The 25903-nt window shown below is 39.1% G+C and overlaps 2 protein-coding genes across 3 annotated transcripts in view; one reads left to right on the top strand and one right to left on the bottom strand.

The window, feature by feature from the left end:
• Nucleotides 1-2704, top strand: part of OIT3 (oncoprotein induced transcript 3) — a 39102-nt gene extending 36398 nt beyond the window's left edge. The window contains 2 exon segments of the mRNA XM_044659086.1: nucleotides 944-1043; nucleotides 2507-2704. Of these exon segments, the coding sequence (XP_044515021.1) occupies nucleotides 944-1043; nucleotides 2507-2677 (271 nt within the window). The 3' untranslated portion in view covers nucleotides 2678-2704.
• Nucleotides 2705-8620: 5916 nt separating this feature from the next.
• Nucleotides 8621-25903, bottom strand: part of PLA2G12B (phospholipase A2 group XIIB) — a 28318-nt gene continuing 11035 nt past the window's right edge. Inside the window, exons 2-4 of one of the 2 annotated variants that reach the window (XM_044662818.1) lie at nucleotides 20799-20887; nucleotides 14190-14355; nucleotides 8621-9198 (exon numbers count right to left, since the gene is read on the bottom strand). In XM_044662818.1, coding sequence (XP_044518753.1) covers nucleotides 9080-9198; nucleotides 14190-14355; nucleotides 20799-20887 — 374 coding nt within the window. In that variant the 3' untranslated portion in view covers nucleotides 8621-9079. The remainder of the gene's footprint in view (nucleotides 9199-14189; nucleotides 14356-20798; nucleotides 20888-25903) is intronic. The other variant, XM_044662819.1, reaches the window with a different exon arrangement.

Raw genomic sequence — 25903 nt, 5'->3', positions numbered from 1 at the left:
ATGATGATGATGATGATGCATTCTCTGGTCCAGATTTGGCATAGAAAACTCCCTCTAGCAATGCAAATCAACCATTGGTGCATAATTTATAATCTTAGAGCATCATCTGAATTATTAACGGTTACACCATAAGTTTGTATTAGAAATATGACCTGAATACCAAATCTTCTTGTTTGACATCATCCTATCATCATCATCATCATCATCACCATGATCTATAGAGGAAGGATGAACTATACAGAACCAGTCTTGGAATAAAGAAGACCTGAGTTCAAATTCTGATCTTGACACCTGTAGGCTACACAACTCTGGGTGAGTCACTGAAACCTTCAGTGCCCCCAAGAACTCCAAAACTACCATTTGTAGAAAAGTTCTTCATCTGAACTGGTAAAAAGGGAGTTTTTTTCCTCAGAAGTTCCCTCTACCAATGCAAAAACAAGCCCAGATCCTACCTTGCCTGTGCATTTCCCCCCGTAAAAATAAATAAATAACAGTTACCTATCACTTTCAAATTTGCAAAGATGAGCAGGGGATCATTTCAGACCAGATTTCCCACCCTATCACCAGGAATAAGAAAACCCCAAATGGGGTCACAGAGAGTCAGACAGGACTGAAAAACAACTCAGCTCCGAAGAGACCATCACCCTTTTTCCTCAGCCCAGGGTCTCAGTTAAATTCTTGTTGCTGATGAAACTCTCTAATAGAAAACGTTTCTACCCCAAGAGTGATGACTTAGACAAAATGAGAGCCAGGCCTGCATCTGGAGATGTGATCACAGGGACTGAATTTAGTTTTTCCTTCATTCCTGAAAAGTTTGAAAAGAATTCAATCTTCTCCACCCAGTTTATTTCCCTTTTTTGGGATCAAATGGGTTGAACTGGGCCATTTTTCCACCTCTGCAAAAGTGATTAGGCCTTTAAACGGTGCCCTTTTCTCTTTTTAGCTGCGTGTCAGATGACTCAGTAAAGCAGTACACGTCCCGGGATCACCTCACAAAGCACTTCCAAGTCCCTGTCTTCAAATTTGTGGGCAAAGACCACCAGGTGAGCTGTGATATGATATGCTATGACTTCTCAGGCCTGGGATCTCCTGCTAAGTTCTCTATTGCTTTTTCTTCATTTTCTGGAGGTGGTGAATTGGTCTTCCTTGGGAGTAAAGAGTAGTACCTTGGGTACCTTGCCATTCTGGAATAGACCAATAATGCAAATTAGTCAGTAACTGAGTGGCCTGAATCTATCCTGGGAACTACAATTATTTCCCCATAAATAGATGCCTTTTTTGGTAGATAATACCATTTGACATTGATTTGTAATTATTATATGTCGTTGTCATTGGAAAGACCCATATGGAACCAGCCAACAATGGTCCTTTCCTTTAATGGATGATGATCTGTTATCCAAAGTGTTCATTTAATGATACTTCTAAGATTCATATCAGTAATGTAAGGGATTTTAAAGGCCAATTAGTCCCTTCCCTTCAATTTACAGATGAGGAAACTGAGGAGTGAAATGATGTGCTCAAAGTAGTTCTGTCAGTATGTGGAATATCTAGGATTTGAACCCAGGTCCTCTGGCCCCAAAGCTGTCATATTTTCCCTTGCACCATGTTCCTTATATGACAGGGATATACGTATGTATGCATGTATATATATATATGTGTGTGTGTGTGTATAGATAGATAGATGGATGGATAGAGAGAAAGAGAGAGATGGATGAATGGATAGATAGATGGATGGATGGTTAGATAGAAAGACAAACATAGATAGATAGATAGATAGATAGATAGATAGATAGATAGATAGATAGATAGATGGATAGATGGATAGAAAGATAGATAGAGATAGATAGATAGATAGATAGATAGATAGACAGACAGATAGATAGATAGAAAGATAGATGATAGATAGATAGATAGATAGATTTGTAGTCAAAAGACTCATCTTCATGAATTCAAATCTGATCTGAGTCACTTACTTGCTGTGTGACCCTGGACAAATCACTTAAACTTGTTGACCTCAGTTTTGTTATCTAAAAAAGAGTCAGAGAAGGAAATGGCAAACCACTCCAGTGCCTTTGCCAAGAAAACCCCAAAATGGGGTCACAAAGAGTCAGCCACAATTGAAACAACCCAACAACAACAAATGTGTACATGGATACTATATGTATATATGCACACATACATATATATATGTATATACATACATACTATCTAAATCAGCAAAAACATATAGCCAATCTTTATATTTTTATCCTTTAATGATTGGCCAATACCTATTTTTAGAAAAATACCAACTAACACAGTACAACAGGATTAGGTATCTATACTAATTCCAAGCTCTATTTTCCTCTCATTTTCTCCTCTGCAGAATGAGATGAAGAACATTATTCTTAGAGGATGTAAAACACATGACGGGCTATGATGAAATGTAAATAATTTTAGTAGTGAAATATAACATGGCTATTTAAGAATGTCTGATTTCAGTCCCTCTGGCCTTCTTTCACTTTAGATGGTGTTTTTGCATTGCCGAGTCCTAGTCTGTGGGGTCCTGGATGAGCATTCCCGTTGTGCCCAAGGTTGTAACCGGAGGATGCGACGTGAAGTAGTTATGGACCAAGGAACTCACCTGCAGAACCACATGCTAAGTAGTGGCCCAATCATCATTGACTGGGAGGACTAGTAACAAATCTGCCACTACATTTTTGGTCCTGGCATTTTAGTATGAATTGTAAATTTTCCACTAAGCCTTCTAAGAAAATGGAATCAGCATCCAAGAAAGCTTGACATTCGATGACACATTATTTGCTTTCATCTTACAGTTGTTGAAGATTCCCGTGTCATCTAACCTTTTCTGGGTCCTGTTCTACCTGGTTGATAATGATCAAAGTCTTGCCAAATGGCTCTCTTATCCTATAATTAGCCTGATACTTCTAATGTTGAATGGAGGACCAGCCATTCAAAAGATCTCATTTCCCCCCATCACACTCCCTTTTTGTGGTTTTATTTCTCTTCTTCCAACATCTCAAATAATTCTAAGCACCAGTGTAGTCAATAAAAAGAAACAAGTCATTGGAAGCCTTGAGGCTAGTTTTCAGATCTGATATTTAGATAACCTCAGAGGCCTTTGTTCCCAAAGAAAAGACAGGGATTTGATAAACACAAATATGGGGAACAGACTTATAATAATAAAAAAAAAGCCAAGGGCCAGTGGTAATGAAACCACCAACACAACAAGTCAGGCCACATTTCAAATTCGAAATCATAGAAATGCTAGAGAAAAAAAAATGTGTGAAATTATACTATTCAATGTTCTTAAATATATAGACTATCATTGTACCCTACCATTTCCAGTAGGCATTTGGGGTCACTACAAGGAAAAGAGGTTGCTTGTAAGCATACTAGTGCTTAATAAAGGAGACTATTAGGTTTTTCTCTAACATAGTCTTTTCTCCTTCTTTGTTTTGGTTTGCTTATTGGTCTCATTTTTTTACATTGTCTTTGTCGTTGGAGGTCTAGAGAATTGTCTCATCGGCCACAGTACTCAGCACATAGTAGGCTCTTTAATAAATCCTTTTCTTTTTTTTATTCATTGAAGACTGTGATTGCAGGAAAAGCAGAGCAGTACTTCTATCCCTTCCCTGCCTTCTCTGCTTGATTCACATTCTACAATTGTCTCCTAGCTGCCATTACCAAGGTCATTACTTCTCTCAATGTTCACCTTTTCTTCTCTGCACCCCTCTTACTTTCCACTGCCAACATCTGTACGTTTGAGAGACACTCTCTGGGTCAGGCAACTCCTTCTTGGCATGAATATACCAGCAGTCAGACTATGCTTGATGCCATGGCACAAGATTGAATTTGTACCCCCCAAGACAGTTATGGCCAATTGCAACTATAATTCAGTGAAAAGAGCCCTGGATATGGAGTTAGACAGCCTTGGTTTGAATCTTGATGATTGTATGACCTCAGGCAAATCATTTAACCCATGTGGGCTTGTTTCCTCATAGTAAAATGAAGAAGATAGAATAAAATTTTTAAATCACTAAGGTTCTGTCTAGCTCTAAATCTGATGGTCCACATGTAATGATGTCTTTTTTTTTTTTTTAGCTTTTAGAAATTTCATTTTTTTAACTATGCAACTTATTTTTTATATTTTAATTCCAAAATTGTCTCCCTTTCTCCAGTCCCTCCCCACCCATTTAGAAGGTAAGTGACATTAGTTTCATTATACATATGTATACTCAATATACATGCAAAACATATATCTGTATTAGCCATGTTGCAAAAACAACAAAAAAGAGGGGGGAGGGGAGATAGTGGGAAAAAATGGGGGGAAAAAAGCTTCAATTGCTCTTAGAATCAGTTTTCTCTCTGGAGGTGGATAGCATTTTTCATCATGAGTCTTTTGGAATTGTTGGGAATCATTGTGTTGATCAGAGTAGCTCCACTTTTCACAGCTGATCACTATACAATATTGCTGTTTTTGTGTACAATGTTCTCCTGGCTCTGCTTACTTCACTTCGCATCAGTTCGTATAAGACTTCCTAGATTTTTCTGAAAAAAATCCTGCTTATTATTCTTATAGTACAATTGTATTCTCTCACAATTATATACCGCAACTTATCCAGCCATTCCCCACTTCGTGGGCATCCTCTCAGTCTCCAATTTTTGCCACCACAAAAAGAACTACTATAAATATTTTCGCACATATGGAGTTCTTTTTCTTTTTTTATCTCTTTGACATATGGAATTGGTAGTAGTTTTGCTAGGTCAAAGGATTGCACAGTTTTATAGTGCTTTGGGCATGGTTACAATTTGTTCTTCAGAAGAGTCAGACCAGTTTACAACTCCACCAACAGTGTATTAATGTCCCCATTTTTTCACATCCTCTCCAACATTTGTTAATTTCCTCTTCTGTCATATTAGCCAAGAGTTGTCCTAATTTGTACATCTCTAATTAGTAGTAATTTAGATAATTTTTATTGATAGTTTTGATTTCTTTTTCTGAAAACTGCATGTTCACATCCTTTGACCAGAGAATAGCTTTTGTTTTCATTAATTTGGCTCACTTCCTTACATATTTGAGAAATGAGGACTTTATCAGAGAAATTTATTGTAAATTTTCTCCCACTTTCCTGTTTTCCATTTAAAAAATTTTTTTTATTAAAACCCTTACCTTCCATCTTAGAATCAGTATTGTGTATTGGTTCTAAGGCAGAAGAATGGTAAGAGCTAGGCAATCGGGGTCAAGTGACTTGCCCGGGGTCACACAGCTAAGAAGTGTCTGAGGCCAGATTTGAACCCAGGACCTCCCATCTCTGGGCCTGGCTCTCAAACCACTGAGCCACTCAGCTGCCCCCATCCTGTTTTCCTTTTAATTTTGGCTACATTGGTCTTCTGTGTAAACCTTTTTTATTTTCATGTAACTTTACTTTTCATAATTTTTTAATCTTTTGATTGAACTTAACTATAGATTAAACAAGTAATTTTCCCCATGCTCTCCTAATTTGTTTTGATGTTACCCCTTATATCTAAATCATGCACCCATTTTGACCTCATATTGGTATATGGTGTGAGATGTTGGTATAGGCCTAGTTTTTGTCAAACTGCTTTTCCCAGAAGTTTTTTTTTTTAATTTTTACAAAATAGTGAGTTCTTTCCCCAAAAGCTTGGATCTTTGGGTTTATCAAACACTAAATTGCTATGGTCGTTCACTCCCATATATTGTCTATCTAATCTATTTCATTGATTACTCACTCTATTTCTTAGCCTATATCAGATTATTTTAACAATTACTTATTGTGTGTATATATATAATACCTTATAATATGGCTTGACATCTTATACTGCTAAGCCATCCTCCTTCACTTTTTTCATTAATATTCTTGATATTCTTGACCTTTTTTCCAGATGAATTTTGTTATTTTTTCTAGCTCTATAAAATAATTATTTGGTAGTTTGATTGGTATGGCAAGAAATAAGTAAATCAATTTAGGTAGAGTTGTCATCTTTATTGTATTGACTTGGCCTACCCGTGAGCAATTAATATTTTTCCAATTATTTGGATATGTCTTTGTATGAAAAGTGTTTTATAATTGTGTTCATATAGTTGCTGGGTGTGTCTTAGCAGGTGGACTGTGAAATATTTCATATTGTTTACAGTTATTTTAAATGGAATTTCTCTTGGTGATGTACTTTTAAAAGAAGGGCAGTGATCTGAATTATAACTAAAACAACATAACAGGTTTCCCTGTTGGACAGCCAAAAATATTCTAGAAGATTTAGTAAAACAGGAGAAAAGAGGGGCAGCTGGGTAGTTCAGTGGAGTGAGAGTCAGGACTAGAGACAGGAGGTCCTAGGTTCAAACCCGACCTCAGCCACTTCCCAGCTGTGTGACCCTGGGCAAGTCACTTGACCCCCATTGCACACCCTTACCACTCTTCCACCTATGAGACAATACACCGAAATTAAGGGTTTTAAAAAAAAAAACAGGAGGAAAGGCTAACAAATCATCCTAGAAATGGTCAATGATTTCATCTGCTTTTGAGATGGGAAATTAAACTTGGCTTAATTATATTTTATCCCTTGAGTTTTGCAGGCTCTCTTCTTATTAAGAAAGGACAACAATACACATTGTCTAGGTAAATCAGCAGATTTTCCATTATGGAAGAAAGGCTGGGAAAAGGACTTTAAGAGCACAAAGCTTAGTAAGAAGAAATATTATATTCTAATTCAATCTGGTTCAACAAACACTAAGCACCTACTTGTGGTAAAACACTGTGCTCAGCTCTTGCAATACAAAGACAAAATTTAACAGTCCCTGCCCTTAAGAGACTTCTATTCCACTTTCCATAAGATATTCTCCTCTAGACTGATAGAGATTCTCCTCTAGGTATCAATATTTGTCAAGAAAATTATTCTCAACCACCAGAGGAGGACCAAAGACAATAAAAAAGGGTACACAGATTTCTAGTCCCAAAATAGAAAACCAAATTCAATATTGTAGTTTCTTGAGGGTACTGACATCAATACTTCTTTGTTTCCCTATTACAGTGATGTCAAATTCAAATAGAAATGGTGGCCACTAACTCATAGATTAGGATCTTTGTAGGCCACGTGTTGACTTATTTTAAAATGTAATATAATCTGTATTTAATTGCACTTTAATTTATTTTGTTAAATTTCCCAATTACACTCAAATTTGATTCAGGCAGCACATGAGAGTATTGTGGTCTGCATGGCATGTTCAGTACCCTTGTCCTAGAGCAGTGATGGCAAACCTTTTAGAGACAGAGTGCCCAAACTGAAACCCTCACGTTGCATGTGAGCCATCTCTTTACCCCAGACAGGGGAGGGAGGAAGTATTCCCACTGGTCTGCTGGGCAGAGGGGTGGGTGATGTGAAAAATGTCCTCAGGTGTGGTGGAAAGAAGGATGGGAACAACTCCCTCTGGCATGCATGCCATAGGTTCACCAACATGGCCCTAGAGCAGCGATGGGCAAACTACAGCCTGCGGACCAGATGCGGCCCCCAAAATGTTCTATCTGGCCACGCAACATTATTCCTAATCTGACAAATACAATGAGTAAGATACAATACAATGAACCTTAGAAAGAGTTGCCTTAGAAACAGACTAACAAATGAGCATTTCCTTTCCTTTGGCCCCCTCTTTAAAAAGTTTGCCCATCACTGCCCTAGAGTATATATTGCACATAATACCTAATGTGTAAGAATTCCTCATTGAACAAATTAATGAAATTTTTAAAAATAAAGAAATTTTAAAGAGAAAATTATTTAGCAAAGGGTCCCCAATAATATCCATTGTTCAGGATCCTCACAGACCTCAAGAAGAGGCAATCTTGAGTTTAATTCTCTACTTTAGGATTGGAAATCAGTGTGCCCTTCTCTTGTGTGTCTGTGTAAAATGAGTACCCATACCAACTAGCTTTGGGAAATTCAAGAAAGCAAAAGGTATCAAGGAGAAATACAAACTATAAGGAATTGCGAGACCATAGAGTTAGAGCTGCACTAATTAATAATAATAATAATAATAATAACATTTATATAGTGTTTACTAGGTGCCTGGGACTGTGTTAAGTACTTTACATTTATTACCTCATTTGATCCTCACAGCAATCTATTATTATCTTTATTTTACAGAGATTAAGTGGGTCCCACAGGTCCCACAATGAGTAAGTAAGTAAGAGACTGGATTTGAACTCGGGTTTCCCTGACTCTAGACCCCATTTCCTATCCACTGCACCACCTACACCAACTAGCTTGCCCTACAAGAGACCTTAGAAATCATCCATCCCATCTCCCTCATCCTTTTATAGGCAAAGAAGCACAAGTTAAGAGACTTTCCCAAAATAAAACAAGTCCTGGCTAGGATTCCAACCAGATTTTCTGCTACCAAATCCAGCAGTCTTTCTACTCCCTCAGGTTAATGGCTCCACCTGCTCTATTTGACTCTAAACAGGGGAGGACATATCCAGACCTACCTACATCCTTCTCTTCCTCAGCCCAGATGCAGATGATGGTGAACGCCAGTCAAACTGACCAAGTCGATTCCATGATCTTCCTGATCCGATACTAGAATCAGTTAAATGGTGATGACTCAAAGTTTTTCAAAGTTTTAAAAAAATTCACTTTATTGTGTCTAGAAAGGGACAACTAAAGCATGGACTGATGGAAAGTCACCACCCCCCTCACAAGGGTTCAGATTTGCCCAGAGTTCAAGATGAATATGAGCATCAACTCCAGAACTCTCAGAGTTTGTGTTGTATTTTCTCTGCTGTGAAAAGTTTTCCCAGGCGGGGGGATTCCGAAACCTTACAACAGTGGGACATAGAGGTACCAAAATAGGGAACAGCCTTCAGATCCCCCCTCTTGCTCACTGTCAGGTAGGTGTTCCCAAAAGTAATGCCTCGCTTTTTGGTTGTAACACACTGCTCTCCCTCCGTGGTAGGTTGCCTGTTACAAGAAAGGAGGAAGAAGTATCGCTTGTTTTCTCTGTCCCCTCTGAGGGAGGGATGCAGGCAGATGTGGTCTCATCGGAGGGCAGGGGGAAGCCAGTTCTGCATCATAACTCTTCCCTCTCCTCTTCAGCACAGACGCAGGCTGCCCTCTGACTGTTCATGAATGGCCGGCAGCCCAAGGTCCATACGGTATTGAATATCGTGTCGGCAATTGAATCACAAGCTATACAAAAAAATGGAGATAAGACAGTTTGAGATTGAGTCCAGGGTTGGCCCAAGGCAGAGGTCAGCAACGTATGGCTCTCAAGACATATCTGGCTCTTTTGAGGGCCAAATATGGCTCTTTCTACAGGAGCCATAAAGTCAATTTTTTTTCAGGCGCTGTTACAGGAGCGCACTGTGAGCACTGTACGGCTCTCACGAAATTACATTTTAAAAAATATGGCGTTTATGGCTCTCACAGCCAAAAAGGTTGCCGACCCCTGGCCCAAGGCATAGAGTAATTGCTAGAGGATAGAATAATTTAAGGGATGACATGATGCCCACCAGAGTCTTGGTCCAATGCCGCTGACCCAAATGAAGAAAAAGTCAGTCAGCTCACATTAATTAAGAACCCACTATATGCCAGGCTAAGGATAATAACCACCACAAAAATAAAAGGTTAAAAAAAAAAGAGCTTCGTGCCCTCAAGGAGCTTATAGTCTAATGGGGGGACAACATGGCAATAACCACATACAAACAAGAAGCAGGCAAGATAAATAGAAGACAATCAACAATGAGAAGTCACTAGTATTAAGAGGGGAGGGAAAGTTTCTTGCTAAAAATGGGACATCAGCTGAGACTTGAAGGAATCCAGGAGTGGCTAGAGACAAGGAAGGAAATACTTCCTTGCTGGGGCATCCACTTAACTTTGAGATCCATTAATTGAATTATGCAAAGAAGCTACAGTCCACCTACCACCCCCAAGAAACGGTCCCTCCATATACCTGGGGGCTCAGAACCACAAAATCTCTGAGGTAGAAGAAACCTAACCTAACCCACACCTGAGCCAGACTCCTCTGTCCATTTTACCTGAAAAGTAGCCTTTTGTGCTAGAAGAATAGGGGTGGAAATGTACACAAGGCATGTTTTTAAGTTTAATCTATATTATTAACATTTTCTCTCACTTTCTTAAATCTAAACAATCAACAAAACAATAAATCAAGCCATGATTTGTAGTGATTGTCAATTTCTGAGGTGTAAATGCTCACTCACACTGGAAGTTTAATGACCAGCTCTTGGTGCAGCTAGGTGGCAAAGTGGATAGAGTGTGTGCCTAGAGTTAAAAAGACTCATGTTTCCAAGTTCAGATCTAGCCTTAGACATTTACTAGCTGCGTAACCCTGGGGAAGTCACTTAATCCTCTTTGCCTCAGTTTCTTTATCTGTAAAATGAACCAGAGAAGGAAATGGCAACCCATTCCAGTATCTTAGCAAATCACTTAACCCTTTTACCTCCGTTTCCTCATCTGTAAAATGAGCTGGAGAAGAAAATGAAAAGTCATTCCAGTATCTTAGCTGTATGACCCTGGGCAAGTCACTTAACCCAGTTTGCCTCAATTTCCTCATCTGTAAAATGAGCTAGAGAAGAAAATGGAAAGTCATTCCACTATCTTAGCTGTATGACCCTGGGCAAGTTACTTAACCCTATTTGCCTCAGTTTCCTCAGTTGATTTGGAAAAGGAAATGACAAACTACTCTAGGATCTTTGCCAAGAAAACCCCAAACGGGGTTAACATAGAGGTAACACAACTAAACAGCAACAACAACTTGGAAGCTGGTTCATGCTGGTTCCACCGCACCTCTGATTCAAGCCCACCCCTCAATGCTTGCCTCCCAAAGTGCTTGAGACAGATAATTGTTAGGACCCTGGCCAAGTCACCTAACCCACATTGTCTAGCCCTTACTGCTCTTCTGCCTTAGAACTGATACTTAGTATTGATTCTAAGATGGAAGGTAAGAATTTTAAAAAGTATATCCATCCGCATCCTCCAGACTTCCTTTGGATACTCTTTCTCTTGTCTGTCTTTTTATTCAAGTAGGAAGTTCACACCCAAACACAGTCCTCTTGATACTGTCTAACCAGGGTGGGGCACAGCAGGACCACCACCTCCCTATTTATAGGATTATAGATTTAGAGCTGAAAGGGGCCTTAGAGGTCATCAAATCCAACCTCCTCCTTTACAAAGAAAGGCCACACAGCCCTTTTAAGTGTCTGAAATAGAATTGAAATCCAGGTCTTGGTACTTTCTCTCTAATATTCAGTTTTGAAGAGAATATGCTTATTTTTAGCTTCTATGTTGCCCTGTTGGTTCCTATTAAATTTGCAGTCCACCAAAGCCCCCGGATCTTTCAGGTGAACTGACACCCAGACCTATCAAGTGAGGTCATATTAATAAAAGTGTTTAGCACACATTTATCCCATACATTTGTTGTCGTGGTTGTTATTGTTCCATTGTTTTAGTTCTGTCTCACACTTCAATGCCCCATTAAAGGTTTTCTTGGTAAACACACTCGAGTGGTTTGCCATTTCTTTTTCCAGCTCACTTTACAGATGAAGAAACTGAGGCAAACAGAGTTAAGAGACTTGCCCAGGGTCACATAGCTAGTGAGAGTCTGAGACTGGATTTGAACTCATTTGTGCCCCATACTTAGTGGGTGCTAAATAAATGCTTTATCCCTTGCGCCCTCCCTGCAATCATCCCCATCACAACAGTCCCTTGAGCAATAGTTTCATCTACAACAAGCATTTCTGCACTCTAAAGTGGAGAATCTAAAGAACCTCAATAACTTAGAGTTCATTCCCTGCAATCTGTTTTATACTTCCTAATGGAGAGGCGTAGGGTACAACCAGGTCAAGAGCTGTCCTGTTTATTTTAGTTTTCCCTCTTCAAGTCGTGGATGAATGGTGGACAAGCCAATTACTGGAGGCACAAAGTGTTTTGACCTGGTGTGGGGTTAGTAGCTCGTACTTTCTCATCTGCTACTGAAACTATTAAAGTAGACATAGATGAACAGATACTCCTTTCCCCAGGGCCTATTTTTTCCTTCAGATTAACAGTCCATACCTTTAGACTCTTACACATTTATTTCAAGGGTTGATTATACTCTAAACATAGACGCATGAACAAGTCCCAAGCCACTCTCTGATACTCCCTTTCTCTGTGAACTGAAGCCAATTGCTTGACCTGTCAAGACTGTAATTTTACCCTTTTAAAATATATGGTGCTAATAGCTGGAAGTACATCCTTGGCTTTAGAAGCCCAAAGATAAAAAGAAAAACCTCTAAGACATACTAGAAAATTTTCCCCAGAAAGGGAAGAGCAACTGAAGAGTTCTTTAAAAATCCAACTTCATTTTATTCTGAATTCCAAATGCTCTCCTTTCCTGCCCCTCTTCCTCTGTCCATAAGAAGACAAGAAAAATAAAATCCCTTAAAACATATATAATCATACAAAACCGATTTCCACATTAGCCATATCAAAAAAAAATTAGAAAAAGAAAGAGAAGAAAATGTGTTTCCGTCTACCCTCAGAGTCTTTGACTTCTCTTTCAAGAGATGGGCAGCATATATCATCACAATTCTTTTGGAACTATGGCCAGTCACTGGGTTGATCAGAGTTTCTAAATCTTTTCATCCTGATTATCTTTACAATTTGCGGTTGCTACATAAATTGTTCTCCTGGTTCTGCTCACTTCATTCTGCACCAGTTCATACAAATCTTCCCAGGTTTCTCTAAAGCCATCCTCTCCATCATATTTCTATACCATCACTCATTCAGCCATTCCCTAATTGATGAACATCCCCAACTAAAGACTTTTCAACAAGTATGAATTTGGAATGCTCTTACACAAAGAAGACCATGACCAGCTTTCTCAATTTCCACTGAAAATAGAAGTGGGAATAATTATCTCCAAGAGAGAATTTCTGTTATAGATTAGAACAACAGAATACATGATCAGCAAAGCCTTAACTGGCCTGGGGTGATCCAGGCTTTGACCCAACATGCTAACATGTGAGTTGAAGCATACTTCTTTCTTGCAGCAACAATCTTCATCCCTGAACATTTCCTCAAAGTCCTCTTTCAACCTATGTGGTAGAACCACCCTTTCTCTTGGGCATTTCCTTTCTCTCAACCTCTTTGGGGACAAGACTCAGATTTTCCCTTCTCCTATACCCAAAGCAAAGACTATACTTTATGCTGTGTTTTCCTACTGCATCCCAACAGTCTTCTTCCAACTTTTTTTGCCCCAGGTAAAAATATTCTTAGATACAACTCTGATGGTCAAGGTCAGTTGCAGAATTTAATTCATCCTTGGAGATTTCTTAAAAGAGGAGAGAATTTAATTTCTCTAGAATGAATTAAATATGATCCCTTTCATTAAATATCTTCCTGGTATAGAGGGTGCAGCTAGGACGCACAGTGGACAGAGTACCAGGCCTGGAGATCTGAATTCAAATTCAGCTTCAGACACTTACTAGCTGTGTGATCCTGCTTGCCTCAGTTTCCCCGTCTGGAGAAGGACATGGCATACCACTCTAGTATCTTTGACAAGAAATCCCAAATAGGGTCACAAAAAGACAGCCAAATGATGTAGAGACTGGCATGCTGGACTTGGGATTAGAAAGACCTGAGTTCAAATCCTTCTCGGATACTTAATAGCTGTTTGACTCTGGGCAAGTCATTTAACATCTCTCAGCCTCAGTTGCCAGTTATGTAAAATGGAAATTAAAATGATGCCCGTCTCACAGGGTATTGTGAGGATCAAAGAGGTAACTTACATAAAATGTTTCACAAACCTTAAAAAGTGCTGGCTGTTATTATCAATACTAGGGTTGGCAAAGCCGGCCTCAGACACTTCCCAGCTGTGTGACCCTGGGCAAGTCACTTGACCCCCATTGCCCACCCTTACCACTCTTCCACCAAGGAGCCAATACACAGAAGTTAAGGTTTCTAAAAAAAATGCTAGGGTTGGCACCAAAAACTCCTGGGTAGAGGGACTTTCCTGAGATAGTCTCAAGAGTCTTGATCCATTCTTTCTTGCAGCAGTCACAATATTCCACATGTTCTGCCAATCCTTTCCTATTGTGTCCAATGGTAAAAAGCAGGTCAGGCCACCACCCCAAAGGAAGGCAAGAGCCACCTGCCTGCATATATATAAAGCGAGTTATTACCTGCCACCTTGGAGACAAATCCCAGGCTGCGCTTGAGATCTGAGCAGATGGAATGGAGGCACCAACGGAATTTTGCGTCACAACGGTATTTGTTTGCCCCACAGGTATCATAGCAGGAGTCCAGCTGGTTGCAGCACTTGGTCATTGCTGGGATCCCCAAGTCCATCTGAGAGAGAAGAGCAAGAAAAGTATCTTATATTCAGATTCCAGCAAGAGTACTTGAAGTTAAAGGTCAAAGCATTATTGTTCTCCAAATTCCTTAGGAATGACATCCTTCCCAAAGTCAGACACTTCTAAGACTATTCATTTAGCTCCATATAGAAGACTCCTTGGGGCAGCTAGGAGGTAGAGCGGATAGAGTACCAGCCCTGCAGTCAGCAAGACCTGAGTTCAAACCTGCCTCTGACACTTACCAGCAAGCCACTTAATCCTATTTGCCTTGGTTTCCTCATCTCTAAAATGAGCTGGAGAAGGAAATGACAAAGCACTCCAATGACTTTGCCCAGAAAACCCCAAATGGGGTGAAGAAGAGTGGGGCAGGGCTGAAATAACTGAACCAGAAGCCCCCTGGGCTGGTGGTAAACTTTAAGCAGATGGGGATGCTGAGAGTCCTACTGACTTACTACTACGTGATCCTGAGTAACTCATTTCTCCTTTCTTTGGTCAATTTAAATCCAAATTTATTGAATTTATTTTTATTTTTTTAATTGTAACAAACTTTAATGTTTGCATATGATAACTTTTAAATGCTGTTTCATTTCATTCTAATAATAACCTTAGGAAGGATGTATGATTATTATTTCTACTTACAGATGAAGAAACTGGGGCAGATAGATTAAGTGACTTATCCACAATTTCATAGCTATTAAGTATCTGAACTCAAATTTTAACTCAGGACTTCTTGACTCCAAGTTCAGCTCTTTAAACACTATGTCACCTTGCTGCTTCTGTCCAGGTGATCTGTAGTTAAATGACAATATCATTTTTTTTAAATCTTCCTAATCTTTAATCAAATCTCTATTACTTATTTCCTTTCTGGTTCTTGGATTTCCTCTGATTAACTTTTTTTCCCCAAATCCTTACCTTCTGTCTTAAAATCAGTACTACATATTGGTTCCAAGGCAGGAGAGTGGTAACAGCTAAGCAATTCGGATTAAGTGACTTGCCCAGGATAACTTAGCTAGGTAATAACTAAGGTCAGATTTGAACCTAGGACCTCTCATCTCCAGGCTTGGGTTTTAGCCCACTGAGTCACCTAGCTGCCCTGACTTCATTGACTTTTTTTTAATTGAAAAGTTTTATTTAATTAATTAATTTAGAGAATTTTTCCATGGATACATGATTCATGTCCTTTCCCTCCCTTTCTCCCCTTTCCATAGCCAACAAGTAATTCTACTGGATTTCACATGTGTCATTGGTTAAGACCTATTTCATATTATTAATATTTGCATTAGGGTGATCGCTTAGAGTCTACATCCCCAATCATATCCCCATTGACCCATGTGATTAAGCAGTTGTTTTTCTTCTATGTTTCTGCTCCCACGGTTCTTTCTCTGGATGTGGATAGTGTTCTTTCTCATAAGTCCCTCAGAATTTTCCTGGATCATTGCATTGCTGCTAGTAGAGAAGTCCGTTATATTCGATTGTGCCACAGCATATCGGCCTCTGTGTGTAATGTTTTCCTGGATCTGCTCCTTTCACTCTGCATCAATTCCTGGAGGTCGTTCCAGTTCACATGGAATTCCTCCAGTTCATCATTCCTTTGAGCACAATAGTATTCCATCACCAACAGATAACACGATTTGTTCAGCCATTCCCCAATCAAAGGGCATCCCCTCATTTTCCAATTTTTTGCCACCACAAAGAGCTCGGCTATAAATATTTTTGTACAAGCCTTTTTCCTTATTATCTCTTTGGGGTATAAACCCAGCAGTGGTGTGGCTGGATCAAAAGGCAGACAGTCTTTTAAAGCCCTTTGGGCATAATCCCAAATTGTCTTCCAGAATGGTTGGATCAATTCACAACTCCACCAGCAATGCTGTTCCAATTTTGCCACATCCCCTCCAACATTTATTACTTTCCTTTGCTATCATGTTATCCAACCTACTGGGTGTGAAGTGATACCTCAGAGTTGTTCTGATTTGCATTTCTCTAATTATAAGATATTTAGAACACTTCTTCATGTGCTTATTGATAGTTTTGATTTCTTTATCTGAAAATTGCCTTTTCATGTCCCTTGCCCATTTATCAATTGGGGAATGGCTTGTACAATTTTGTACAATTGATTTAGCTCCTTATGAATCTGAGTAATTAGACCTTTGTAAGAAGTTTTTGTTAAAAAGATTTTTTTTCTCAATTTGTTACTTCATTTCTAATTTTGATTGCACTGGTTTTGTTTGTACAAAACCTTTTTAATTTAATGTAATCAAAATTATTTATTTTACATTTTGTAATATTTTCTAACTCTTACTTGGTCTTAAAATCTTTCCTTTAGGGGGCAGCTGGGTGGCTCAGTGGATTGAGAGCCAGGCCTAGAGATAGGAGGTCCTAGGTTCAAATTTGGCTTCAGATACTTCCCAGCTCTGTGACCCTGGGCAAGTCACTTAACCCCCATTGCCTAGCCCTTACCACTCTTCTGAATACACAGTATTGACTCCAAGAAGGAAGGTAAGAGTTTAATTTAAATAAATAAATAAACAAACAAACAAACAAACAAATAAATAAATAAATAAATAAACAAATAAAATAAAATCTTTCCTTTCCCATAGATCTGACAGTTAAACTATTATATGTTCACCTAATTTACTTATAGTTTCCTTCTTTATATATTCAAGTCATTCACCTATTCTGAATTTATCTTGGTGTAGGGTGTAAGATGTTGATCTAAACCTAATCTCTCTCATATAGTTTTCCAATTTTCTCAGTAGTTTTTGTCAAATAGTGGATTTTTGTCCCCAAAGCTGGACTCTTTGGGTTTATCAAACACTGTCTTGCTGAGGTTATTTACCCCAAGTGTATTCCACTGATATTCCCTTCTGTCTCTTCACCGTACCATATTGTTTTGATGACCACTGCTTTATAGTACAGTTTTAGATCTGATACTGCTAGTCCTCCATCCTTCACTTTTTTTCCCATTATTTCCCTTGATATTCTTGATCTTTTGTTCTTCCAAATGAACTTTGTTACAGTTTTTTCTAATTCAGTAAAAAAAAAGTTTCTTGGTAGTTTGATAAGTATGGCACTGAATAAGTAAATTAATTTAGGTAGGATTGTCATTTTTATTATGTTAGCTCATCCTACCCATGAGCAATTAATGTTTTTCTAATTATTTAGATCTAGTTTTTTTTATTTTTTTAAACCCTTAATTTCTGTGCATTGGTTCATAGGTGGAAGAGTGGTAAGGGTGGGCAATGGGGGTCAAGTGACCTGCCCAGGGTCACACATCTGGGAAGTGTCTGAGGCCGACTTTGAACCTAGGACCTCCGGTCTCTAGGCCTGGCTCTCAATCCACTGAGCTACCCAGCTGCCCCCTTCCTGGTAGATTTTGAAGATGCTGAGGGACATATTGGGAAATAGTTATTCGTTGTTCAATTGCTTTCAGTCATATCTGATTCTCTGTGACCCCATTTGGGATTTTCTTGGCAAAGATACTGAAGTAGTATTCCATTTCCTTCTACAGTTTATTTTACAAGATGTAGCAACTGAGCCAAACAGGGTTAAGTGACTTGCCCAGGGTTACACAGCTAGTAAGTGTCTCAGGCTAGATTTGAGATCAGGTCTTCCTGACACCAGGACTGGCAATCTGTCTACTGTGCCACCTAACTGCCTGATTGGCCAATTAAAGATAATTATAAATGTAATAAATCATATGTGCAAAATTGGGAATGAGCAAGTCATGTGTGAGGAGCAGTGATCCAAATTGTTTGGGTTTTATCTGAGACCTGAAACAAAGAAGCAGCACAAAAATCAAAATTGCTATGTAGGTGGGGAAGGCAAAGCTCCAGGTGGTCATGAGAGGTTAGGGCTTAAATTTAATACAATAGAAATCCAGGGAACAAAGGAGGGAAATTTTAAAAATGGCATCTGTAGAAGGTTTACTCTCAAAATTGCATAAATAAGCAAGTACCCTAGAAAGAATCCTGGACCTGGTATCAAGAAGAAATGGGGTTCAAATTCCACTCCCTGTGCTCATTGTATGAACAAATTACTGAACTCCTCTGAGCCTTACTTTCCTAAGCTGTAAAATGGAAATATTAAATCTCTAGATTTCTCTTCACAGGGTGGTGAGAGATTCAATTGAAGAAATATATGTAAATTGAAAAGAAATTGCAAATTCAAGAGATAATATTTTTTCAAGAGAGAAACTGCAAAACTGAGCAACCAATTCAATGTAGGAGAAGAAAGAGGAATCCAAAGTCCTTGGGAAGCAGGAAGGCAGTGGTGCCATTTACACAATGGACAAATTAGGAGGGAGAACAGGGTGAAGGACAATGGTGAATGGAGGAGCTACAGAACAACTTCCTCAGTGAGTCCTTCAAAAAAATAATGTTCAGCAGCATGTGAAGCAGATCCTAGACCAGAAGAGCTACAAAAGACCGTTTAAGCCAAACATCCATTTCAAAGGCAGTTTAGGCAAGGAAGTCAACAAAGGCCTGAGTCTTTGTAGCCCTGGGTTTATTCATAGTATCGTTCGTGTGTGACTTTCCTAGAATCATCGATTTAGAATGGGAAGGGACCCAAGATATCACCTAGTACATTCTTTCATTTTGTAGATGAGGAAACTGAGGCCAGAGACATTAAGTGACATGCCTAGAGTCCCATAGCTAGTAAATGATAGAGCTGGGATTCATATCAATGACTTGGATAAGGTCCTACAGGGATGCTTATCAAATCTGCAGATAATATAAATCTAGGAGGCAGAGAGAGAAAGGGGTGGAGGGAAAGAGAGAGAAAGAGAGGTAGAGTCAGACAGAGACAGAGACAACTCTAACACCTTGGATGAGAGGACCAGGATCCAAAAAGATCTCAGTAGGCTAGAACCCTGGACCAAATTAAGCAAGATGAAATTTAGTAGCAATGAATAGATAGTCTTGTACTTGATTTTTAAAAAACCCTTACCTTCTGTCTTAGAATTAATATTGTGTATTGGTTCCAAGCAGAAGAGTAGTAAAGGGATTAGGTGACTTGCCCAGGATCACACAGTTAGGAAGTGACTGAGGCCAAATTTGAACCCAGGACTAAATTTTATTTTATTTTTTAAAATCATCTTCACCAGAACAAAATGACAGAGGTGTGGCTACTTAGGAGTTTGGAAGAAAAAAATATCTAAAGATTTTAGTGAATTACAAGGGGAGTCAGCACTGTGTGAAGGTATACCAAAAAAATCTTATGATATCTTGGGTTATAAATATTAGCTCCAGGACTAGGGAGGTGATGACTGCTCCTTTATACAGAATATTGTATTCAGTTCTGCTGATTATTTTTTGAGAAGGACAATAATATGGTGGAGTGAAAGATCAAGGGATATTTAGGATCAAGAGAGGAAGATTTGGAGGATGAAGGGGCGGTAAGGGAGAAAGTCCTTTTCAACAATCTGAAGGGTCTTCATGTAGAAGATGGATTAGATTCGTTCTGCTTGGCTAAAGGGACAGAAACAGGGACAGCAAGGGTTGAGAGCAGTCTTGATGCTAAGTAACTAACAACTAGAGCTTTCTAAAATGGAATGGGCTGGTAGTGAGTGCCTCATCATTACTGTGTTGTTCAGTCGTTTTTCAGCCATGTCCAATTCTTTGTGACCTTATGTGAGGTTTTCTTGGCAAAGATACTAGTTTGCCATTTCTTTCTCCAACTCATTTTACAGACGAGGAAACTGAGGCAAACAGGGTTAAGTGATTTGTCCAAGGTCATATAACTAGTAAATGTCTTGGAGGCCAGATTTGAACTCAGGAAGACTCATCTACCTGACTTCAGACCAAGTACTCTAACCACTGTACCACCTAGTTGCCATATCATTGGTGGTTTTCAATAGAAGGATCAGTGACAACCTGGGTGTGTTGCAGAGGGGATGGGTTAGACTAATCAGAGACTGAGGTTCTTTCTAACTTATTTTTCTGCAATTCTGTGAGCTCTAGTAAAAACCCTTGCATTTGAGATGAAGGAGACAGTCCAGTTTTCAAACATTTGAACAAAGGCCCTCTGAACAAGGGCTTTGTACAAAAGGTATCAGTACCTTGAAGAAAGACAAAGTAACAGAAAACAACCTTTTTCTCCTGCAAAAAAAGTGATGGGGTGGGGGGCAGCTGAGTGGCTTAGTGGATTAAGAGCCAGGCCCAGAGATTCTGGGTTCAAATCTGGCCTCAGACACTTCCTAGCTGTGTGACCCTGGGCAAGTCACTTAACCCCCATTGCCTAGCCCTTACCACTCTTCTGCCTTAGAACCAATACCCAGTATTGATTCTAAGACAAAAGATAAGGGTTTTTTTTTAAAGTGATTATGATTTTATTAGTAAGCATTTTCCCAAGATCTTCTTCCCAAGGGTCACTATTTGATTCATCCTCTTGATTAGTAAAACTGGACCAGGTAGTAAGTAAAGTGTTAGCAATACATACACTGTCTGGTACCTTGAGTCCCAAGAAGTAAGAGCTGCAGCCATTGGGCTCCTGTGGCTTGTAACCAGGCCTGGGCATTGGTGCCTTTCCTGGCAAGAAGGAGAGAGAAGAGAATCAGAAAAAAACATTTAGCAGTGTATTATCTCGGAGCATTCATCAAACAGGACAATGCCCAATGTGACTTTGTTTATTTAGTTTTAATGTTTTATTGATGACGTGGGCTTTGTATTACAAACAGTTCCTGGAACCCTCTCTACCCTAAACTCTCCCAACAAAAATAAAAATCACTTAAACAAAACTTATAACACTAGCAACCAAATCTGAAAACCTCACAACCAAGAGGTAAGAAATATATTCTTCTTATCTATGCTCTGGAACCAAAATTGGTCATTGCATTTAATCTGAATTCTAATGTCTTTTAATAGTGTTTGCATTTACATTATTGTAGTCATGGCACATATTCTGCTGGCTCTGCTTTCTTCATTCCAAATTGGTTAACACAAGACTTCCTGTGTTTTTATAAATTTCTCTTGTCAGTATCCAATTATATTTAGATAGATAATATGTTGATAATTTATTAAGCACTTGCTAAGAATCAAAGAAAGAAAGAATGTCAAAGTCAAAGAAGGAATCATTACCTGCATGATCTCACATGAAAAATTTTTCTCACAAGAAAAATTACCTAACTTATCTAGACCTCAGTAAATGCTTAGTGCCTGCATGTGTAACCCGTATCAAATTGCTCACTGTTTCAGGGAGGGGTGGGAGGAGAGAGGGAGAGAGAGAATTTGGAACTCAAAATGGGAGACAACGAATGTTGAAAATTGTTTCTACTTATAATTGGGGAAAAAAATAAAATATTACTAAAAAAAAGAAAAAGAAAAAAGAGGGGGCAGCTGGGTAGCTCAGTGGATTGAGAGCCAGGTCTAGAGACAGGAGGTCCTGGGTTTAAATCTGGCCTCAGACACTTCCCAGTTGTGTGATCCTGGGCAAGTCACTTAACCCCCCTTGCCTAGCCCTTACCACTCTTCTGCCTTGGGCCATTGGCTCTAAGATGAAAGGTCAGGGTTTAAAAAAAAAAAGAAAAGAAAAAGGGAAAAAATCCTTAGTGCCTGACACATAGCTGGCACTTATTAAATGCTTGCTCCCCACCTCTCTCTCCTTCAGAATTTAAAAATTCCAATTGTGGACTTAGTATAGTATGAATGAATATAGGCATATTATGGCTCAAGAATTGGAGATAAATTAACTGTTTCAATATTATTTATTTATAAATATCGAAGTCTACATCGTATTTGAAAGTTTTCTTTTGGTTCTGGATGAGAAATGGCAACAAGAACTCTGGCTAATTACAGATAAATATCTCTTTGCATGGCACTCACTGTTGCTTCCCCTTTACAAGGTACATCTCCAAATTCACATTTTTTCAGGGATAAAAAAGTCCCCGACTTTGAAATTGGAATCAACCTGCTGCATGCCACAGCTCAAAAGTTACCATAGCCTTGGAATGGAGGGCTTCCAAGGATGATGTGGCAGGTGGCTGCTCTTGCCATCTTAATGTTTTGAAAAACAAAAAACCAAGGATACCAACATTCACATCGGCCAAGATTCTCAGGGTCTGGGTCACCCTTTTTATGGCAGCTTTAAATTTCCTTCTTTTCCTAGCAGATTTTTCTGTTTCCCTAAAGAGGTTGCTTTCCTCTTTCCATTTGTAATTTCCAGAAAGATTTTTAGGAAACGATCATCTGACCTAATGAAGGCAAGAGCATCCTCCATCCCAAATCTGAGAATCAAAGCTTTAATAAATAAGGAGCTTTCGTTGGAGTGCCAGTATCTTTGGTTTCTTTATGAGTCCTGACTTCTACATCTGTCAAATGTTAGGTTCTATCAAAGGGGCAGCTAGGTGGCTGATCTTCGAGTCAGGAAGATTTGAGTTTGAATCCTGCCTCAGACACTTTCTAGCTGTGAGACCCTGAGGAAGTCACTTAATCTCTCTAAATCTCAGTTTTCTTGTTTGCAAAAATGAACATAATAACAGCGTCTAACAACAGAGTTCTTGTGAATATCAAATGAGTTAATATAGTTAGAGTATTTTGTAAAACTCAAAATGCTATGTAAATGCTAACTATTATTATTATTAAGTTAAATCCTACCCAAAGTTCCAAGTATACTACAACCAAGTATAAACATTTCCATCCAGTTCTCTTTTAATGGAGTCTTTCAGTTGGCAGGTGCTAGAGTTTTCTTCTTCCTCTTCCTTTAAAAAAAACAACACCCTTACCATTCATCTTAGAATTAATACTAAAGGAGTAGCTGGGTAGCTCAGTGGATTGAGAGACAGGCCTAGAGATGGGAGGTACTAGGTTCAAATCCGGCCTCAGATACTTCCCAGCTGTGTGACCCTGGGCAAGTCACTTGACCCCCATTGCCCACCCTTACCACTCTTCCACCTAGGAGCCAATACACAGAAGTTAAGGGTTTAAAAAATAAATTAATTAATTTAAAAAAATTTTTTTTAAAAAAAGAATTAATACTAAGTAATGGTTCCAAGGCAAAAGAGCAGTAAAGGGTAGGCAATGGTGGTAAAGTGACTTACCCAGGGTCACATAGCTAGGAAGTACCTGAGACTAGATTTAAACCCAGGACCTCCTGTTTCTAGACCTGGCTCTCAATCCCCAGAGCCACCCAACTGGTCCTTTCTTTCATTCACTTTTGGCACCTGAGAATGTGTAAATGGAGGAGTTAAAACAAGCTTCTTGTGGGGAGGACTTCCATTTTTTCCTCCCTAGCTGCTGCTCTTTATCCTGCCTTTGTGCTCCCATCACATGGTACCTTCCATTATCCCCAGAGAGTTCTACATTGAGGGTTTCTAGTTCCTCTATATAGCCAGTGGATCTCTTAATTGTCAAATCTTATGGCTTCTTTTTTGCAATTCTATCTCCTATATTGACATTTTTGACCCCACTTCTCCCCTGGATACTCTTTCCTTTATGCATTTTTGCCAGGCTTCTCTTGCCTGATTTGCCTCTCATTTGCCTGAATGCTCCTCCGTCTTCTTTGCTTGTTTTTCATGAAAATCATTCCTCCAGGATATGTAGATGTAGTAGATGCTCCCTAAGGGTCTATTCTGGGCCCTCTTTTCTCCTCCCTCCATACTCTTTCTTAGTAACCTCATCATCTCCCACAGCTGTGAGCATCATCTCTAGGCTAGTACCTCCTGCCCCAATGCCTCCCTGAACTTCAGTCCTGCATCCCTACTTGCCTATTGAACATTTCAAACCAGATGTCCCAGAGACACCTTCATTCATTTTTCCCCAACCCTCCCTTCTTCCAAACTTTTCTATTTCTAGCGAAAGCATCACCATCCTTCCAGTGTCTCCAATCCCAGACTCCTCGTTCTCCCTCATCCCCTATATCTGGCACCCAGCTGCCACATCTGCTTTCTCCCTTTTCAACATCTCTTGCATCTAAACCCTTCTCTCTATTCCCACAATCACCATCTGAGTTCAAGCCCTCATCCCATCTCCCCTAGATTATAACGACCATCTTCTAATTCATCTGATTCATTCTCATCTCATTCTCTCCCTACACCAGCCTATCCTCTACCCAACTGCCAAAACAGGATGCAGGGCACTCAAATTCTTCCTCCAGCAATGCTACCATTTATATTTATGATTCTTCTCTCAGTGGATTCTGTGGGGCAGATCTCCTCGGTCTTCTCACTGGGTTGGTTATTTTGACTAGAGAGTTGGGAATCCATAAGGAGAAATTATTGTTTATGTAGTAAAGCAGACATAGATCTGGGAGTAGAGCCCAGAGGAACAACTCCTAGACATCAGCGTGGTCCATTTCACTGTCAGGGAATGAAGTCTTCCCTGGTCTCTGCTACTGCTAGTAATTCTTCAATATTTACTGGATAATTTAGCAAAAGGAACTTGTACAAATATAAGCTGTGTGATGCTGGGAAGGTCACTAAACCTCTCTGTGTCTTAGTCAATGCTTCTCAGTCATTAAGGACTTATTATGTCCAGATATGTCATCTGTAAAAATGAAGGGTAATAATAGCACCTACTTTGTAGGGTTGTTGTTCCCCCTCCCTCTACTCTTCAAAATGGAAGAATGTCAGTGGTGGGCTTATTACAGAATAACTGAAAATAGGCATATTCTACCTAAATAATAGAAGATAAAATAATAGATTATATATTGATATTTAAATATTTTTTAAATTAAATTAATTTATTATATAATTTATTTAATTTTTAGAATAGATTAATTTAATTTAAATTTAAATTTTTAATGTTTTAAATTAAAAATTTTAAAAATATTTATATATGAAAATTAAGCCTGGTATCAGACTAACTATAGAAACATGGTTTCTACTTAGTGTCTCCTCTATTAGAATATAATCTCCCTGAGGGCAGGGACCTATTTTTTTTTCCGATCCCCAGTGCTTTGCACAGATTCTGATACATTGTAAACACTTATTTAATCTCCAGTGCTTTGGACAGTACCTACCATATTGTAAACACTTAAATGCTCATTGCCTGCCCACCTCCTGCCCACTTGACCTAAGAGGTCTTTTTTTTAAGAGAAACAGGAAAATTCTGAAGTTGAGAAAGAAGTGGGGATCTACCTCTGAGTTTTCTGGAGCAGTCTGGGTGGTGTGAAGTCCCTCCATTACCTGTTCATGGTCAAGTTAAAGAGCCTCTTATTGAGTGCCTACTATGTGCCAGGCTCCATGCTAAGCACTGAAGATACACAGAAAGGCAGGAAATTAAAAACAAACACAGTTCCTGTCCTCAAGGAGTGCACATTCTAATGACAGAAGCAACATGGAAATGATGATGTACAGACAAGACCGTACAGGATAAACCGGAAATAATCTCATAGGGAATTGTCCCCATTCCCCCTGGTGGTCACTAGCACTAGCTGTGGAAGAATGAAGGTAGTGAGTAGTGTAGTGGGGGGTACAAAATGGAGACTTCCTTCTGCCTTTTTAGCAAAGGGAAACAGGAAATCAAGGCCCCAAGTTATAGGAACAGAAAGAATGAACACTTGGAAGGGGCTGAGATTTAAATGAAAAAAAAAAAAACCATCATTGGAGG

This window comes from Gracilinanus agilis, chromosome 2 (genome assembly GCF_016433145.1).
Source record: "Gracilinanus agilis isolate LMUSP501 chromosome 2, AgileGrace, whole genome shotgun sequence".
NCBI lineage: Eukaryota > Metazoa > Chordata > Mammalia > Didelphimorphia > Didelphidae > Gracilinanus > Gracilinanus agilis.
The sequence above is the reverse complement of the archived record's forward strand: the minus strand, read 5'-3'. Positions and strand labels throughout refer to the sequence as shown.